Genomic DNA, 20,237 nt, shown 5'->3' on the forward strand with positions numbered 1-20,237 from the left:
AAGCCAGCATCTATCTTACACGTACAAGTCCTCAGTAATTTGCGTGTCCAGAGAAGGGCAGCGGAGCTGGGGAAGGGTGTAAGAGAGTAATTCATATGAGGTGCAGCTGAGGAAATTGGGGGTTGTTTAGTCTGGAGAAAAGGAGGCTCAGCAGAGACCTTACTGCTCTCTACAACTGCCTGAAATGAGGTTGTAGTAAGACGGGGATCAGCCTCTTCTCCCAGGCAACCAGCGACAAGATTAGAGGACGTAGTCTTGAACTGCATGAGGGGAGATAGAGGTTAGACATCAGCAGGGATTTCTTTCCAGGAAGGGTGATTAGACATTGGAATGGGCCGCCCAGGCATGTGGTGGAGCCACCATCCCTGGATGTGTTTAAGGAAAGACTGGATGTGGCACTCAGTGCCATGGTCGAGTCGACAGGGTGGTGTTCGGTCATAGCTTGGACTCGATGATCTCATCCTACATGGAGCCGGTGACTACCATTTCGCGGCTGAAAAGCAAACAACAATCCAGCAAAACCTTTTGAAGAACTGAAAGATTTTTAGACCTTTCGGGTAAAAAAAGAAGAAAAAACCAAACAACAAATGCAATTTGAATGCCCAGCGGAGGCCCCGGCCTTTCAGCAGCTGCGCACGCCCCTCGCTCCCGGAGCCCAAAAAAAATTGTTGCGGGGGCTGGCTCTTGGCTCCGCAGAGTGACAGATACGTGTGACCTCTCGGAACTCGGTGGCTTGCTCAGGGGATGGGAGCAGCGCAGCGGGCTGGGTCCGCTCCCCTCCCTTTCTTTCGACTCTTGTTAAGCAGCCTGGCTCTGCAGCGGCCCCGCCGTGAACTGCCCCGGGGAGCTCCCGGTGAGGGCGGGTAAAGGTCGCTTTCTTCTCATGGCCTGCACCTGCTCTAAGTTAGGTGTGTTCCCATGTCCTTTCAAAGCAGGAGAAGGCTGGCGTGTTGAAGGCAAATACTCTAGTGTAATGCTGGAGGCTCTCTTACCACGTTTACAGCAAAGAATCCAGAAGGTTTTCGTTTTGTTATTGCTGCTGTCTTTCTTAAATTCAAATCACATTTTCTGTTTTCTGGTTGTCACATTTCAAATACCTCTTTCTAAATTGGGTAGACCAAAAAGAAATCTTCTATAATTTGAAGTGTTTAAAAAGAAACCCTTTTAGCATGTAAGCACAGCTATGAAGTTTCTGCATGCTGTATCTAATGTCTTCTTCCATATTTAATGATTTTCAAGCTGTTTTCAAAAAAAGGCTTTAGAAGAAGACTTTTTATATAGAGAGAGTTTTTGAGAAATTCCGGTTTTTTCTAATACTAGAAACACTCACGACATTCCCACACATATGGTCAGCCTCTGTTGCTTTTTATTATTTGTGAGATCAGAATGTGCTGTGTAAATAAATGTGCTCTGTAAATGTGGTGCTTTAAACACTCTTACCAGTCCTCAGTTTACTAAACCTCACCTGGTCAATCACTTGGAAACTAAATTAATGTTTCTAGATGCACATCTGCACTGTAGCTCCAGAATCAGGGCTTTAAGGCCTAGGAGCTTCAACTCTAGATAGAGCTGATCTGTCACTTCAGGGTTTTCAGTTTCATTGAGCTGGGAAAACTAAGTAGAAACTAAGCTTAGATAACTTAGCTGAGAAGCTTTGATCCCATCCATGAGCTACCAGCCTCAGTAGCTTCTGGATGACCTTACCCTTGATCAATAAAATCAGATTTTCAGAGTTCTCCTCTATATTGCATTTCCATTCGTTATGGTTAAGGAACATCAGAGAAAATAAGTTATAGTATTTGCTGATTCTTACTAAACTAGATAAATCAGTTTTATCTGAACCTACTTTCTTTGCATAGGATATTTCTGTTTTGGGATTTGTAAAACTGAAAGAAGCAACCCACTGGGCAGGGCACTGAAACTTGAGTTGTCTGTCCAGAATTATCTAGAGTAATTATCCGCCATCACCCCTTTCAACCACTTTTATTGGGGTTTTTTTTTTTTTCCTCACTAAAGAAACATTCTTATTTGGGGAAACATGTCAGGAAAAAAAGTTCATCATCTGTACGTTTTTTCCTTCATCTAGTGGAAAGGACAAACAGAAAGTTTCCCTGCACAAAAACTTAAGGGTATAAAAAGAGGTAGTGAGGGAGAAAAAAAATCACTGGCAGGTAAGAGCTTGAGACATTCAATTAAGTTTGGGGAACAGATAAGAAAAAATACTTGAGATTTTTTCATAGACCCTTTTTCTTTTCTTTCTTCATGGAGGAGTTGCTTTAAGAAGAACACCTTGAGATTTTGCCTACTGTGATGAATTTCATGCTATTTATTACCAAAAAACCCAAGTTAATTTGGAACAGAGATGATCATAACGGGATGTACTTACATGTATTTTTTGCTTTTAATTCTATATAATTGCTTCCAAACTAAAAAGTAAAATAACTGTGTCAGATTTTTTTGTTTGTTTTGAGAAGGGAACTGGATGCTGAGGAAATACAGGTTTTAACTTTTCCCGGTAAAGCTTCATATTTTTCTAATGTAATGAAGGAAACTATTATCTGATTCATTAAAGGAGAAAGATATCTAAACCAACTCTTTCTTCCTTCTGACCTGTTACAAGTGTTTTTTTTCTTTTAAAATTTATTGAGTAGGCAAGAGAAAGAGCTCAAATTGCTTACATTTTTGGCTGGTAGATCTGTATGTGTAAACAAATGTGGAGTTAGAATCCAGAAGTGAGTCAGAGTAACTGCGTGTAAGATCTTAACCTGCATAAAGCTGAAGTTTTTCCTGTTAGATCCAAGCACACCCAAAAGTCCAAGGTAAGATACTTCCTAAGTCTATAGGAGTGACATGTACCTCAGTAAATTGTAATCAGGCTCTTAAAATTTGAAATGTCCATGACAAACACAAAATCACAGCTGTGCTTTGTCTAATGACTGTTGAATCAGAAATGTATTTTTAAAGTTTTTGCACTTGCAAGAATAGACAAAACTTCATGTAGCTGTTTCACGGGGCATGTTTGCTCAGTCTGTTTCCTCAATATTGCCCTTGTGCTGTGGCACTAGCATTGATGAGGGTAGTTTACCTGTCACTGTCTCTGAAAAGTAGATCTGAACAAGATTAAATGGCACACGAAGCACTGCCAACCTGTAGCTCTTCAATGCACCTTTTACCGTATACATGTCTATGCCAGGTCTGAATTATGTTATCATCATTGAGACTGATGTCTGCCCAACAGAGAAGCCTTTACCATAGGTATCACTTCTTGTTCTAGAAATTTTGCACTTTGATGCTGACCCTGTCTAAGCATAGCAGAAGTTCATAATGTGCTATGGTAGACCAAGGTTTGTCTCAATGCTAGTTAAATGCTAGTCAAGGAGGCTGCTCATTTTTAGTACACTTCAACTTTTAATAGGGAGGGACCCCAACAATATTCCATTGAAAAAATACTTGCTAAAATAGTAACATGGAGCACCAAGATCATATGGAATAGGAAAACCCAAATGAAAGACCTCGTGAACATTCCAATTATAGACATTGCAGTCATGAATTCCTGACACTTCAGACAAATCACTTAATAATAGTGAAATCTTGATCTAAACAGGAGGAATTGAGTAGCACATATGTCAAGCAAGAATAAAAAGGAACAGTTTCTTCGATATGGAATTGGAAAACCCAAATGAAAGACCTTGTGAACATTCCAATTATAGACATTGCAGTCATGAATTCTTTTTCACAGAAGAGATAAAATCATAATTGTAGAGGTAGTTTATCGCTGGCAGTCCTGTATGTTGTTTAATGAAGATCAGAGGCATCGGGGTTAAATTAAATGAAATACATTAATACATTAGTCAGATGAATAATATTGTTTCCCTAAAAAAAAAATCCTGACCCTTCAGAAAATTTCAGTTTGTCTAATGTGAAAATTGAGTTAAATTGCCAGGTAGGGGTAGCATAATGTACTAGAAAGAAGACTGAAAAGGTAAAGAAAAATATCAGGAGTAGTTTGAGTGTATTTAGAGTTAATTTCTTATTAAAGAAAGATGTTCTGTACTCCAAATAATCTCTGACAGAATTCTGAAATTGTGGGATGGATTGTTAGCTGTAGAAGAAGAATCCTGTAGTTTGACATAAAGTGTTGTGAAATCCTCTTAGCCTATATGCTGTAAAATAATTTTCCCTGACAGTAGCCAAATGTATGGTTTCACAATCCAGTTGGGCAAAATGAACATCATTTTCATAGTCTTGCCTTGCTCCATCTTTCCTTTGTTGGCTTTAGTGCTGTGATACTGATTCAACTGAGTCCACTCCCTAACAAAGTAAAAGTGTATTGGCATTTTTGTGTTGTTTATTTGTGAAATGTTAACAGGGTTTTGCTCTTAAAGTAAATGAGTGACTTTACTGTGAAAACAAAATTAATCCCAAAAGTAAGTAGGAATAGACAGTAGGATGAGAGGATTAATACTGGAAATGGAAGCAGAAGTTCCCTTTGTGGCAGTGTAATACTGCTAATCCAATTCAGGCTATATTGTTAAAAAGCATATTCTAAAATTCCTTATCTAAAATTATCATAGCGTTAGCAAACAGTGTATTGTGACAACTGAGCTCTATGTTAATGCACTGTAACACTGGTAGGAAACTAAGGTGAAATAATTTGTAAGTATTTTGAAATTACCTGTGTATATCTCAGTAAATTAAAATAAGATTCTAAAATTTGGAGGTCAGTGACAGAAATACAAATCACAGCTTTGCTATGTCTAGTGACCCTTGAATCAGAAATTTATTCTTAGATTTTCCAGTTTAGTGTTGTCAGTTTTATGCATAATCTTGTTCCACATAATTCTGTGGTAACCTAAATTTTGTTAATCCTTTTCTCTGGTTCTCTTGTGATAATGTCAAACAGGAATTAAAGTTATAAATAAAGTAATCAGGCCTTCCCTTACACTGATTTTCTTCCCCTTACTTTCAAGGTTCAAATCTTGTTGTGTACCATTGGTGTTGTTTTGAATTTAGCCCTGGAACGCTACATGAAGTGTCAGGCAGCTGTGACATTGTAGTAACTGGCTGCCAGTGGCTAACTTGCAGGCTTTCTGCTTGAGGTACATCCTTAATGCTATGCTGTTTTGTGTTTACATGATTCAGAAAAAAATTAGAGTTTTAGATCTGTGAAGTTGCAAAGCATCATGGTTTTGAATTAATTTGCCAGAGTATTTTGTTAATATATTGGTTAACTAAACACAAAGTGGTTGGTCTGAAGCCAATAGGTTAGCCAATAGTAAATAGGTTAGTAAATGAAACCTGTATTCTGAACATAAGCTGTAGTTCAGTCATACCCCATTTTGTCTTTTGTTCTGCTATGTTATTCTCCTTTCGTGTCTTTTGCTTTTTTCTTGTTTTCTTTATTATTTCTACCAGAATAGCATTTGCAAAACATAATAGTTCTGAAATAATGTAACCAGAATTTCTATTTCATGGTATTTACCTGGGTAAGGATAAAAATTAAGTTCAAAAGTAAAATAGTTTATAAAATATTTGAGTCCTTGGTGGTAGAACCTCAGAATCTGACACATGTTCTCAAATAAAGAAATGGGGTTTTGTTTGTGTACCCCACCCCCCACAAAGTCTGTTAGTTATGCAGTCAGTGTATACATCACATTTCTCTCCATGTTATTTCTGTTATGTAGAGATTTAATGAAGCATTTCATACTGCTGAATACTAGGTAGTAAGAAATCTGACTTGAAAATATTTGTCTTTTGATCAGTTGCGGCCAAAATCCTTCTGTTGGGATTCTGAACTATGACATCATGGCAAGATTTCGCAGAAGAACATGCATCATTTTGTTGCTTTTTATTTTGTTTATTTGCTCCATAATGATGGCTTTGAAGACGCTGAGACCTGACAGAGCTGGCTTTGGGGATCCATTTGGACTTGGTTTGTTGCCGGAGCTTCAACAACGGACAGTGCTTTTAGACAGTAAACAGAATTCCCTAAATAGGGCTCAAGGAGATACTGTAACACGTGTCAGTAATTTGCATAGCATTGCTGTCAATACTATGAAGGCATCTATGTCTCCAGTAAAAAAGCTGGAAGAGGAACTGTCTTCTCCTAATTATAACTTTCACATATTCTACTATACTTGGTATGGCAATCCACAGTTCGATGGTAAATATATTCACTGGAATCATCCACTGTTGCCACATTGGGATCCCAAAATTGCAAACAATTATCCAAAGGGAAGGCATACTCCTCCTGAGGACATTGGGGCCAACTTTTATCCAGAACTTGGATCTTACAGTTCCAAAGACCCTACTGTCATAGAAGCCCACATGAAACAAATGCGTTCAGCTTCTACTGGTAATGAATGTTAACGTTTCAGCATGTTGTTCATTTACCCAGCCTTATATATGTGGATGAGCACAACTGAGCCATCCTTCTCTTTTTCTGTGTAATTCAGGAAATGTCTGAAACTAGTAAATGTCTTTATATCTCTGAGTTTTAACCCCCAACTGAAACCTACATCTTTAAAGCCATGTCTGATGAGTGTAACAACAAAGAAACATAAGAATGGTGTTTGTAATCCTGTAGGTACATGTTTTTCATGACTTACTGCTAAACACTGATAACATATATGGAAAATACAGAAACCTTCACTAGAATACGTTGTCTGTGTATTTTATTTTTGGAGATGAATGCTTTAGTTTAAAGAACAGGTTTCAGTAAACCATGCTAACATGCTCAAGAGCAGTCTGTTCAAATATAAGTGGGTTTATTTTTTCTCTGAATGATGTGTGTGCAATAACAATTATGTATTAATTGTTACTGTCCAAAATTACCTCCTTTCAATACAAATTGATGTTCACTTTTTCTAAATAAGATGAACTGTATACATGAGAATAGTCAATATATTTTTTGTGTCTTTCCTTGTTGTTGGGCTTTATGGTCCTTTTTGTGTTAAACTTCTTTAAAATAAGCAGTCGTATAGGCTAATATTAAACTCTGAACAGCTTCTGTAAGTGTAGTTGGAGCAACATGACCAGAGCTCACAGCATTATTGACACTGCTAATCACCTTGTATTGAATCTCCTTCATTCACCTAATCATTAAGGTTTAATGTAATTGTTATATTTTGATTAGTGATGTTTACTTGTGTAGTGTTTACTTCTTGGTTGTTGTTATCTTGCGGGTTTTAACCTAACATTTATTTTGTACAAGGGTTAATACAAACAGGAAATTTCTCACTCTCTTCAGTAATATAACTCCATCAACAGGAGTAACAAGACTGGTGCAGAGAAATCTCAGATATAAGTTGCCAATAAGCACTGTTTTAGTCTTATCTGAAGCAAAATAATGCATGATAGTGTGATAAAGGCAAGCTTTAAAAGAATCTGTAATGCTTCTCATCCTCTTAGTACAGATGTGTAAGAAAGCTGAACTGCTGGTGGAATAGATGCCAATACTAGGAAAAATGCTTTGCATAATCAATTTTTTTAGTAACTTCAGTTAGTTTTCCATGTAAAACTCAGCAATGCGAATGAGTAGTTCAGGCTTCCGGTGACACTCTTTGTAACATTACTGATAAAGAGTTACCTTTTTCCTGCTGTTATTCTGACTTAAAGATTTAAGTACAATTTAATTTGTTCTCTCTCATCTAGATTTGACTAACATAAATCATCAACTTTTGTCCCTCAAGTCACTACTTCAAATACTGCATATTTTTTTAAGAATTATGCTTTGTTCATCTTTTGTGTACTGTGAGGCTGACTATTTACAAGTTTCTTCTTTTTCTGTCTTAGCCAGTGTCTGATCCATGACTGCATCTTGCATTCTGTCACATAATTTTTTTTTTTCTAGCTGTTTTTGGGGCTTTATCAAGGATCTTATGAAAAAAAGAAAAATGTAAGTGGTTCTTTCAGCCAGTATTGTCTAATGATCAAAGGCATATAAGAGATTGGGGCAACAGGAGTCTCATGCAGTGCTTCCCTGTATTCTTCTTATATTTTAAACTTCTTTCCTTATCTATTAATTTCCTAATATTTTACAGATTAATACAGTAGATTTTATTCTTGAGATTGCTTGGGGAAATTTATTTTTTTCCACCAGTCTTTTTTTGTGATAGTCCACTTTGGTCTTTAGTGACTATTCTGGTTTTAAAAATTTATAACACTGTTTTTAGTGTCAAGTCCATCCCTTTTTTTTAGACTCTTGAAGTGGTACATAACTCTATTTTTTAACCACAGGAAAGAAAATGTTTAGTAGTCTTTCTCAGGAAAAGACTAAAGCAAATGTGAATTTAGATTCCTTGATCAACAATTCTGTCTCCTGAACTTTTATGTATTTCCTAAAGGTGTAAAAGAGGATCTTGTCAGATGTATTCAAGATACCCAAATTTGTTGCTGCTGTTCTGCTTTATACCTCACTCATTTGCATTTAGTCCTTTTCTTTTGTGTGAAATAAAAGATAATCTGATAAAATGCAGTAAAATACTGCATTTTGCTTTCCTGGAGCAGACTGTCTCTTGTGATAATCTGTTATTTGTGATTTTCTTTTTGATAAAATGCAGAGAGAATGTGCCTAAAGGTAGTTGAACTCCCTTCTATGTGTAGTGAGCACAAATTTTTGGTTTGGATATTAGGTGATTATGTTTTCACTGTAATTTATGATTTCTTTTTCCTAATTTTGGAATTGTTTGTTGGAAATTGTTGGTCAGAAATGTTATAATGTTAGTCAAGTAGGTAGAATTTAGAATATATACTTTCCTAGCTCAGTAAATTTATTCATGTACTTAAATCATTACCTAGTTAAAAAGAACCACATTGACTTATTCTTCCATATGTTCTGCATTCCATTGTTAGGAAACTACTTCTACATCAGTATTTCATGTACTTCTTTCAGACTTGGCTTCTTTTTGATATTGTTTCCAGCTGCGCATCTAAGAGATCTAATTTGTTTATCTGACAGCATTTTATTTTAGAAGGAAAGGGTTTAGCCTTTCTGAAGAGGTATGTGGTCTTCTGCTTTCTTGTAGAGCATCAGAAAAATTTATAATATGAAAACATGGTATTTGTTGTATTTTTTCTGCACAGGACTGGTAGCATCCTTAAATTATTGAGTTACTGAAGCATTTTTGAAGATAATAAATTTAAAAACTAGTTTCACATGCGTGGAAGGGTGGATTACACCATAGTAACTGTACCAGCAAGAAAGAAGGTTGTGGGATTGTAGTCACTACTTCTAGTATTAAATGGTTGTTTTGTAGTAGAGCCAGAGGTACAATGAAGAAATATGGTGGTGAATAAAATTCCATAAGATAAAAATCTCATCACATGCATAGCCATCATCTCTTGAGTGTTCTATAAGCCATGCATCTTGATACTCTCTGACTGTATCGTGGCATAGCTATAATACCTTTGTGGGGAGCACTCTTTTCCTCTTGAACAACCTGAAGGTTGGAATGCTGTGCTGAAAGGTGGGAGGGAACAGCTCTTAAGTATTAGGCTTAGGACACTGAGTATAGATTTCTTCCCTTGACAAATGATCTAACCACTGTTTGTTTTGTAGTCCTATAAACAAAGAGAGGAGTTAAAATCCACTCTGAGAATACTGAGATTTTGTAACTGATTAAAAAGTAATTTGAGATTCTGATTTATATTATGTAGCTTTCACATCAATAATTGTAACTCATTACAATGTTACAGTATACATGTAATATATTAAACAACATGATTTAAAACTCAAGTTTTGTATTTCCAGGTGTAATAGTGCTTTCATGGTACCCACCAGGTATGGCTGATGAAAATGGAGAACCAACTGATGATTTGGTGCCAGTTGTTTTGGACTATGCACAAAAATATAATCTAAAGGTAAAGTATTTCTAAATGCATAAAATAGGAAAGTAATTAGGAAAGTAAACCTCACTATTATACTGCACTTCATTTTGGTCATAGAAGCCATTGAATTGCCCTGGACTTTGGTAGGACCTGAGTAATATTCCCTTGTAAGTAGAATAAATATTATAATCTGCTTTAGCTTGCAGAATCTTAGGCATACTGTGTCCTGTGGATTTTTATTTTTTTTTATTTCTTTTCAGGAAACAGTTTCTAAAATAAGACATTATGTTGTTTTTCCAGTGAGTCTTGGGAGATGAGGGAAGTATTACATACTCCAAAATACTGTGAAGTACAATGAGCTATAAACTAAGGACCTTTGAGAAAGAAGAAAGACTATCTTCGTTTTGCATTATTTCATAGCTTGCTAGCACCTGATCATAGAGGTCGGAGTGAGCATCTATGAGTAATAAAGACAGATTTGGAATATCTAGTTTGAATTAATGTCTTTATTCCAGAAGGTACCAGGAACATTTGCCTTGGATTGTAAGGTCAGAGACTCAGGGTTACTTCAGGGCATGACAGGATAGAAAGGCTAAGTTACTGACTTCTTAAAATAGGTGAAATATCAAGTCAGTTAAAGACTACATGAATTGATCAGTAGAATCTTAAATTGTGGTTTGGTTTTTTTTATTTTTAGAATAAAACTTGTATTTTCCTTTTGTTGTAATGGAAATGTGCATTTCATTTTAATCTCTCCCATAATAAATTTGACTTTTTAAGTAGCTGCATGTGTTTCATCTCTGGAGTGTGCTGTCTGTACTGTGTACTGAAAACACAGGCTGTTCATCTGCTCGGGTTTTAGTCGGTCATGCAAGTTGCAGGACCTCAGAGAAATTTCCTGTCACTTGGGGTAACTTTAGATTCCTTAGCAAGCAGGAGGAAAATAGGATGAATAAATTGGATACAGAAGTAATTTTGAAACTATTAAAAATACTGTGTGATTTGCATTATGTGACATAGGTTGCACTATCTAATAATAAATTATTAAAAAGACAGAAAAAGGTATTATCCTGCCCCAAAATTTTCAGACCATCTAATGGAGTTTGCTCTCGCCTAAAAGAACTTGTTAACATTCAAGTCACAAAGGAGTCAGGGCAAAATGAAATAAACTACCAAGGAAAATACAACAGTGTGTAATAGTATGGTAATGATTGGAATGTGGATGAAGCTGCTGTTACCACTTGGAAGAATTACTGGAATATAGATACTCAGTATAGATATTGCAGGAAATGCTACCTTCACTGTAATGTTTTTAAGCATTCTTGCACTAGTAAGTTATTACAGTAAGTGTTAGGAGTCTCAGTAGACCAAAGCCAGTATACAAAATACGTTTCTATTATGTCTGCTAAGTAGAAGTCTGGGAGAAGATATACCCTTTCGATTTGCCTGGTTTTGATAGTTGGAAATGAAACATGAAATTATAGTGCTCTTCAAGCTCTACTGTCAGTCTTAGTGATTTAGTCTAACACTATTTTTCTATAGTTTCTACTTAATAGGGAGATTGGCTCTGCAGTGGAAATTTTCTGCTGTTGCGGAGTTGTCAAAGACATTATTAAGTGCATTCTGCTCTAAATTGCTTCTGAAAAACTTGCTTTGATTAATGTAATGTATTCTGCCATGATTGTATATTTGAAAACAAATTTATTTTTACATTGGAATTCACACATATCAGTTAATCAATTCCTTAAGCTTCAAGTTTGACATTCAGAGCAGTAGCAGTACATTATATTAGATTTAGTTCCAAGAGCTTATTGCTGTTGATAAATCTATAAAATTTTAAATTGAAGTTTTTGTACCCCGTATCTTAAAATGTATTATGACTCTGAAAACTACCCTTGGAGCATTATCTTTAGCAGATTTTAATATATTGGTTAGAAATTAAATATTAAAATGTTTCATTAGTTTATCAGTTCTTTGACCTTCAAGTAGATAATATTTTAATTTTTAAGTTTTGTAGCTTTTTAAGTTTTCTGAAGCATGATTACCACTTGCTGTAGCCTAGGGAAAACAAAAGCAGTGTTCTGTTTTAATGTAAAAAACCTAAGTATTTAATATCAAACCTTCCTGGGATCTGAAGCTTCTGATGTCAGTAGTGCAGGAGTTGTACTAGGGCTGGATTATTCTCATTATGGACTGATGATTTTTTTGGGTCTATAAACAACTGTATTTTTTGTGACTGGTACTTACTTCATACAATACCCAGTGCCCACGTATTCAGTAGTGTTTTACGTTTGTGTTGCTCTTACGTTTTCATCTTTCAGGTCACTTTTCACATCGAACCTTACAAAGACAGAGATGATCGCAGCATGTACCACAATGTCAAGTACATCATTGACAAGTGAGTTCTTCCAGATGGTTTCCTTTGGGGTTTCTTACATGCTGGTTTAGGGGACTTCTGCATATTATCTAAAGCTTGTAAAAATACATAAGAATGTCTGCTGAGACTGAAGAGAACTGAAAGGAACTTTGTTCATATTTCAGTGGTGTAAAACTCAGTCTGCTTTGTAAATACTGAAGTGTGACTTTTACATAGATTCTCAAAATTGCTTTCAAACATTCTTTAATATCACAGGTCATACTTTAGTTTAAAGCAGATACTTCAGATAGCAACATGTTATCTAAATTAAATTTAAAAAAATGTACATTTTGATAGTGACAAACTAGCAGATGGAGACTTATTGTGTTGACCTCTAATGATTTTAATTTATCTTGACAAAATCTGTACAGCTACTAGTTGTTTTGCTTATCAGTGCTGCTTAGACTGTCTTTATTTCACACTGAATTAGAGAACTGCCCTTCAGAGGAAACTGATAACTGTAGCACAGTTTGACACTAAGTTACTGTCACAGTTTAACCCCAGCCAGCAACTAGGTACCACCAGTGCTGCTTACTTTCCCTCTCACCCCCCAGCACTCGGGAGGTGAATCAGAAAGAAAAGATAGACTTTGTGGGTTGAGATAAGAACAATTTGATGATTGAAACAAAATAGTATTATGATAATTATGTCAGTAGTATTATTAAGAATGTTAATGGAAAGGAGAAGGAGAGAGGGTAACAGAACCCAAGACAAAACGCTCACCACCTACAGAGCAGTGCCCAGCCCAGCCCTGAGCAATGTTCAGCCCCCTTCCAGGTAACTCCCTCAGTTTATATATGGGCATGACATGCTGAAGTGTGGAATATCTCTTTGGCCAGCTCAGGTCAGCTGTCCTGGCCTTGCTCCCTCCCAGCTTTTTGTGCAGCTCCTCACTGGCAGAGCATGAGACGCTGGAAAGCTCTTGACTTAGAGTAAGCACTACTTAGCAGCAGACAAAACATAAGTGTGTTATCAACGTTTTTCTCATGCTAAATAAAAAAGACCACACCACTGTACCTACCGGCTACTAAGAACATTAACGTCCCTGCCAAACCCAGGACAGTTAATAATTTGTAGTAATTTAAAGGTTCTTTGAAGAGTTACTGTTTGATACTTCAGCAAACACTGGACTGAAAGTGGATATGGATTGCTGTGTTTCAAAGTCCATGCCCTGCCTTTTTAAATTAGTTTTTAGGACAAGTCTTCATCTCAGATTGTACAACAGTGTTTTCCAAATGGCAAATTTTGTCTTAACGATACTTGTTTGCTTTATAGATACGGAAGCCATCCAGCCTTTTACAGGCATAAGACCAGCACAGGCAGACTTCTTCCTATGTTTTATGTCTATGACTCTTACGTAACAATTCCTGAAATATGGGCAAATCTGTTAACTGTTTCTGGATCCCAGAGTATTCGAAATACTCCATATGATGCATTATTCATTGCACTTCTTGTAGAAGAAAGACATAAGCATGACATTCACAGAAGCGGTTTTGATGGAATGTACACGTACTTTGCCACCAATGGCTTCTCCTACGGCTCATCTCATCATAATTGGGCAGGTTTAAAAGCCTTTTGTGATAGTAACAACTTAATGTTTATTCCAAGTGTGGGGCCAGGTTATATTGACACCAGTATCCGACCATGGAACAACCACAACACCCGGAACCGTGTCAACGGGAAGTATTACGAGACTGCCTTCAGTGCAGCCCTTCTGGTGCGACCAGAAATTATTTCCATTACATCTTTTAATGAATGGCACGAGGGAACGCAGATTGAAAAAGCTGTCCCTAAACGGACTGGACAGGTAGTTTACCTTGATTATAAACCCCATAAACCAAATGTTTACCTAGAGCTTACTCAGAAGTGGTCTGAGAAGTACAGAAAAGAACAAGAACAGTGGCTTATGTGAGCTGGTTTTGTTTCCTAATGCATTGACTGCATTAAGAAAGAAATTGAGAGCTGAGGAATCTGTTACTAGATGTCTTTACTATATCTTTTGAATGTATATGCACTACTACTGAATTTTAATTTTGAAAAGTAAAAAGATTATGAGAATATTAGCAATTATGTCTTACTGGATATTTTAGTTCAAAAATATTCAGGGAAAGCTGTTTGTTGTTTTCAGTTGTTGGTTTTTTTTTTTTACTTTGTAACTTGCATGCTGAGTTTTCAGAGCATCTGCATGGGATAACTCTACATGACCAAAGTATAACAAAAAATTGGCACAGTTCCTTACTTCCTTTATTCCTGTGTTTCTAATCAAACTGATGCTGTAATCTAAATCCTCATAGCTTCTTGCAGGATGCATGTCTATAGTGTGTGGAATAATCTACATTTATGCTTTTTAATGCTTTGCACACAGAGTTCTTGACATATGACTAGCTTCTGGTAAAAGCACTGAAGAGTTATGTGTGATGCAACACCACTGGGTTTTGTTTAAAAGGAAAAAAAAGTATTTGAAAGAAAGTTCCAAAGAACTGCTGAAAGATTTCTAGTTTACTTACATTTTTTCTGTTTGGTACATGGTGTAGACTTTTGCAGATTACTGGATACCAACCAGGAACATTTTTTTTCTATTACTTTGAATTAAAAATAAAAGAATTTTGAATTTGAGTGGAAAATATTTTTTGAGGGGAAAAAACCCCTAAAGATGCAAAAAATTTATTAAAACTATTATTATGTGTTTTCTGCTAATTGACTGCAGACACAGATCTAGTGTGGTTTTTTTAAATGTTTAAAGTTTCTAAACTTAAATAAACCTAATATCTTACTAGTCCTACAATAACAATAATTGTAGGAAATACTTTTTTTGTTTCTGATTTAGGAGCAACCTAGTTTGGTAGCAATGAGAGCTACTACCTATTTGTTTAATTTGAAATCTGAGATTTCTCTTTTTCATCTAGTCCATTTAGTCCAGAATTCAGAATTGTAGATACTAAAATCTTTCTGTTATTCAGATAAGCACTCTGCCAATGCTACCTGTAAGACTCTGGTGTGGCTGGAACTGAGTATTTTCAGTCCTGAGAATCTCACTTGCCAAATGTTGTAATTATTAACTGGCATTTTTTATGAGGTTTGAAAGGTTCAAGTCACACAGACATACCTCCTCAGCAATACATTTTTTTGGATTTTCGTAGAATTGAATAAAAAAGCCCTAAACTTTGGAATAGTGGAAATTGCAGTGTTTTGTTTATTTGCAGTAAGTGTTTAAACTTAGCAAAGTGGATTCTTTCTTAGTTGTTCATTTTATTTTTTTAATCTATGTATAAGGTGCTGATCCTGTGTTTTAGTTCATATGCTGAAACTGTTGTGACCACTAGTAACAATCAGAATTCAATTTATTTCAGCAGAACCCATGAAAATGACACTCTTTACTCAGATCTCACTGTAATCTGTCCGTTAAGTGGTAAGGTGAATGGGAGGACTTCTGTTAAAACAGAAACCAAACTACTATGTTTTTTCTGGAGAACTGTCATTCCAAATAAATACAAGCCCGTTACCTCTATATTTTTCTAGAGTCTTTCTGGTATGAAAAAGGTTTGTTTATATATCTCTTACTTATTTACAGTTTAGTTTTCTTGTCATTTCTCTGCAGTTGCTCAAGCAGTGAGGTGTCATCTAATGCCCTTAGCTGCTTGAAAAAATACAGAAATTGCATGGCAGATATATAGCCTGGCATGTTGAAGTGTGCCTCTAGAGTTACTGGAGTCTTATTAATCTCTCTTCGTATTTTTTTTAATTTTCCTATTGCATTTCTGCAAGGTCTGAAATGCCTCTGAAAGAAGTGTTTACTAACGCTCGTTTTGTTTTGCTTATTCTCAGGTGGATAAATTGACATAGACATAGGTATGACCACAGTCAAAAAATAGTGTCTGAGACATAAGAAGCACTTGTTAGATTTTTACCACTTCCAAGATAACTACTCCCTTTTTTAAGGAATCTGATATTACTTATTTTACTATAAAGCCCTTAAATAGCTATACATAACTCATTTTTATAATTTGTTCTATGTTTATGCTTTTACAGCCCAGAGTCCATATATTTATTTTAAATGTGAGGGAACAATTAAATGTTTTGCATATGTTACTAAAAAGTCTTCTGAAATCAAACCTTTCCAAAGGACAAGTCTCTTTGTTTTCTCTTTGCTTAAACTTTTGTCATCCACTGGTCTTTTCTCACTGTAGTTATCTGAGCACTTTACTGGTCTTGACAACTTTGCACTCACCTTTCAGCCCTTACTTTCTGCTGGTGGCAGTTTATTTTCTTTGTGACTGTGAAAGTCACTCCTTTGTTGCTGTGTATAGAAACATTTGAAATTTGTCGTAGGGTATTGTACAACTGAGGTGATCTGTCTTGTTTAAAATACAGTTTATGGTAACAATGTAATGGATCTTCATTACTCTGAAAGACTTTTGTAATTGCTGTAAAGGTATCATTTAGCTCTTGCCATGAAGCGATTTGGGTCATGGCACGCTGATGTCTAATGGGACCTTTAGAAGAATTTACAGAATTTCTGTAGAAAAGAATGAAAATTAAGTGCCTAGAAATTCATCACCCCTGAACACTTACTGTGCTTTTATGTGCTTGATGTGTTTTAAAACATAAATGTGCAACCTCACATACTATTTCAGAGTTGAGAATTGAATTTGATGATCCTAAGGAAAGCTGATGGAATAGCAGCTACTAGAACTACCCCACTAGCCTGACCCAATACTTTCTCTGTACTTAAAGCAAATCAGTGTGCTGCTTCCTCTTATAGGGAGTGGAGAGTGTTGCTTATGGACTATTGCTGCAGCTGTGATACTTATTTGAAATTTGAGTAAAAATAGGTCTGTGGGAAAGGGTTTGTACAAATGCAAAGGAATAAGATTGTTACAAAGGCACAGTTACTGGGGCAAGGGAGGAGAAAAGTTAATGTATTTAAGAAGGTGGTTGCTTCAAGGTTTAAGGTTACAGTAGGGAAAAAAAAAGGGACTCCACTGTGCAACCAGACTTTAGAGGCAGGGAAGCACATTTGTAATGATTTTGAGATTTGAAATAGATTTAAGGAATATCCAGATCTTATTTCACTTTGGTGTCCCATGACTTTTACTTCTTGGCCAACTGAAAAAAATACTGTAATGACTGTTTTTAATATTTTTACACTGATTAAAGGCATTGATTCATCTTGTTATTTCGTAGTACTTAGAGTGATATGGGGAGATTTAAAAGAGATCATGCCATGGTATGCCTCTGCAAATACAGAAATACCTGAAGTAATCAATCACATACTACTGACCGAGTATCCCCAGGGGGTAAATGGTTTCTAGACAAGTAGCAAGTCCTTGTGGTAAAAGAGAACATATTTTTAAAAGAAAATCTATAGGTTCATTTCTGCTTCTGTCAGTTATGATCAAGTAAATTATTTTAGTTCTGTGAGCTGTCTCAGAACTGAAGCTTAGTGCATCAACTCTGAAATAAGAATGTGTATTAAATCTTGTATAGTAGCGCATGTTTCTCAGATCTCTAATCTTGTACTGAATGTTGTGGGAAAACACGTGCTGATGCTGTTACTATTTTAGTGGCAAGCTATAGATCATTGTGAATATAGTTTCTGCAGTGATGTTCATTGTATTTGTCTAGTGCATTTCTTTTGAGGTGCCAGTGATTTGTCTCTTAAGAGGTTGTTGAAGCAGGAGGTTCTTCAGTGAAAACATTTTAATATAAAACTTGGTATGTATTTGCTCTGCATAGTTTGAATTAACACATTAACAGTTCTTGGATTCAATTGAAAACATTTCTCAGGAGTGTCTTCAGCTCTGTTGACAGTAAATGTATCTCCAGGCACATGGATAAGGACTTCCTGTTACTTGGGGCACTTTTTTTTCTGAATCTTGTGAACCTAAAAAAGAGGAAATAAAGCATTTATAAACAAATTATTTGCCGCTTAATGTAAGATGAAAATCTCTCTCCCAGTCCTCCAAGTACTTGTCTTCATCCTTCTACTTGGTTAAAATTGTGTTAGTGTTTCATTTCTTTTTATCTTTTACTTTTGACCAGCATGTTAAATGTTCTATAAATTTCTAAAGTGACTGTATTTCTAAGATTTCATAGTTTGAATATTCAGTAAAGAGAATCTACAAGATTAATGGCACGGCAGAAAAGCCTGATGTGAATTTGATATTGTATAGGTGAATTTGTTGTGAATGGATAGTGTATCTTTGATATGCATTGAACACAAATAAAAACTACATTTCTTTTAATACCCTACATGACTGTGACAGAGATGAATTTGCTTACATAAAAACAAAAAAAATGTGTGTGTGTGTCTATTTAGATATGTGCATATACCTGAAGTCATTATTTTTAAAGTACTATATTGTAATAAAATTACAAACTGGGTTCTGCTACTTTTAAGTAAGCAGTGGTTTCAATTCCCTCTGATATTTACAGAAGACCTTTTTGCTTATGTATGCTTTCAGGAACAATAAATATATGCCCAAAAATTGTGATTTTGAAAGGAGTGTGTGATAGTGGGGTCTTTTAATAATATGGGTTTTGAAAGTTAATTTTTATTTTTCTATTACTATGTGTGTGTAGAACTTAGACTGAAAACAACAGGCTTACCACAATTTTTTAAACAGACAAGACTCCTGAAGTTTTTAGGTCTGATTTTATTGCATCTTATTAGGCTGCTGAGTTCACTACTGCATAGTGTTGCAAGTGTCTTTTGAGTCCTGAGGTACAAGTGTATGTTGACAAAGTAAAGCTGAAGTTTGCAGTTCATACTAAAGTTTAGGAGGGATGGGTGCACAAATAATTAGCCTTGCAGGAGAATGGTTTACAACGGATTATTACAGAAGGGTGAATGAAGTATTTGTTGCATTCTGATAGTATATTGGGCTCTTCAGGTATGAAAAGTCTGGAAGGTAAGTGTTGCCATTTTATTTTCAGTGTGGAATTACCTCCTTGGTGTTTGAAAAATGTGTTTTGTTTTTCCAGCAAACTAACTACACTGGTATGAAAGAAATTAAAGCTAATTCACACACATAGTATTGTGTATTTCTGTAGTCAAGTCAAATATATTTTAAAATGTATAATCACCTCATATTTCTTTTGGTGTATCGCATTGTAAGTGACTCTGCTATAGTTAAGGTGTTTTGCTCCACAGTGCAAAAATTTCCTGAAAATTTTCTGTCTCAGGAGATGCAAAAGGTAATCAACACAAGGTCTATTTGAAATTTGAACTTATGCACATACCTGTTGTCGTGGGTTCGGTTTGTAACTGGGCGGAAACACCAATTTAGTGTAGTGGTTTGGTCCAAAATACTCATTACTGTTTATCTGCTGTGAGATAAGAATTAGGAGAAATGCAAAGCAGGCACCAAACTTGAAAGAATATAAAGAAGTTTATTAACAGACCTAAAAGAAGGAAAAAAAAAAAAAAAAAAATACCACCTTCAGAACTCTCCTCCTCCCCCCCACCTTCCTCCCTTCTCCTACTGACAATGTGAAAAGACAACCCTTAAGATGTTCAGTCTGTTTACCACTGCCATAATAACCTTGTTCAGTCCATTTAGAAAGAGAAGTCTCTTCTTGCTCATGCTATGAAAACATCACAACGAGACAGCCGCCCACTTCCAAATATTGTTCAGTCCATTTAGGAAGAGGAGTCTCTCTGCCTGCATGTGAGTCCTTTCCCCCGACTTGCAGCTTTTCCCGCAACTGCTTTCGAGGGTCCACTCTTGAAGTTTTTGGGGTACAATTTTAAGGTTGAGCCGTTCAGAAACAAAAACAGAGGCCCTTCTCCTTCCCTGGGAGCAAAGGGTCTTCATCATCTTCATCGTTAGGACTATCTCTGGGAGCATCTCTAGGAACTGAGGTTTTCTCCTTTCCCATTTGGAGCAAAAGTCCTCATCTGGTTCATCTCTAGGGACTGAGGTTTTCTCCTTTCCCGTTTGGAGCAAAAGTCCTCATCTGGTTCATCTCTAGGGACTGAGGTTTTCTCCTT

At 36.0% G+C, this 20,237-nt stretch overlaps 1 protein-coding gene across 1 annotated transcript; it reads left to right on the top strand.

Annotated features, from left to right (window-relative positions):
* The first annotated feature begins 5,762 nt into the window (after positions 1-5,762).
* Positions 5,763-18,732, top strand: MANEA (mannosidase endo-alpha). The gene is made up of 4 exons (XM_008637724.2): positions 5,763-6,355; positions 9,752-9,861; positions 12,150-12,226; positions 13,520-18,732. Exons 1-4 carry the CDS (start codon positions 5,806-5,808, stop codon positions 14,154-14,156), a joined length of 1,374 nt encoding a protein of 457 aa, XP_008635946.1. The 5' UTR covers positions 5,763-5,805; the 3' UTR covers positions 14,157-18,732.
* The last annotated feature ends 1,505 nt before the right edge of the window (positions 18,733-20,237 follow it).

The sequence above is a fragment of the Corvus brachyrhynchos genome, unplaced genomic scaffold (genome assembly GCF_000691975.1).
Source record: "Corvus brachyrhynchos isolate BGI_N302 unplaced genomic scaffold, ASM69197v1 scaffold14, whole genome shotgun sequence".
Taxonomy (NCBI): Eukaryota; Metazoa; Chordata; class Aves; order Passeriformes; family Corvidae; genus Corvus; species Corvus brachyrhynchos.

Coding starts and splice junctions, on each gene's coding strand:
- MANEA (XM_008637724.2), top strand. CDS start 5,806: ATGGCAAGATTTCGCAGAAGAACATGCATCATTTTGTTGCTTTTTATT. Junction 6,356..9,751: donor AATGCGTTCAGCTTCTACTG/GTAATGAATGTT, acceptor TTGTATTTCCAG/GTGTAATAGTGCTTTCATGG. Junction 12,227..13,519: donor GTCAAGTACATCATTGACAA/GTGAGTTCTTCC, acceptor TTTGCTTTATAG/ATACGGAAGCCATCCAGCCT.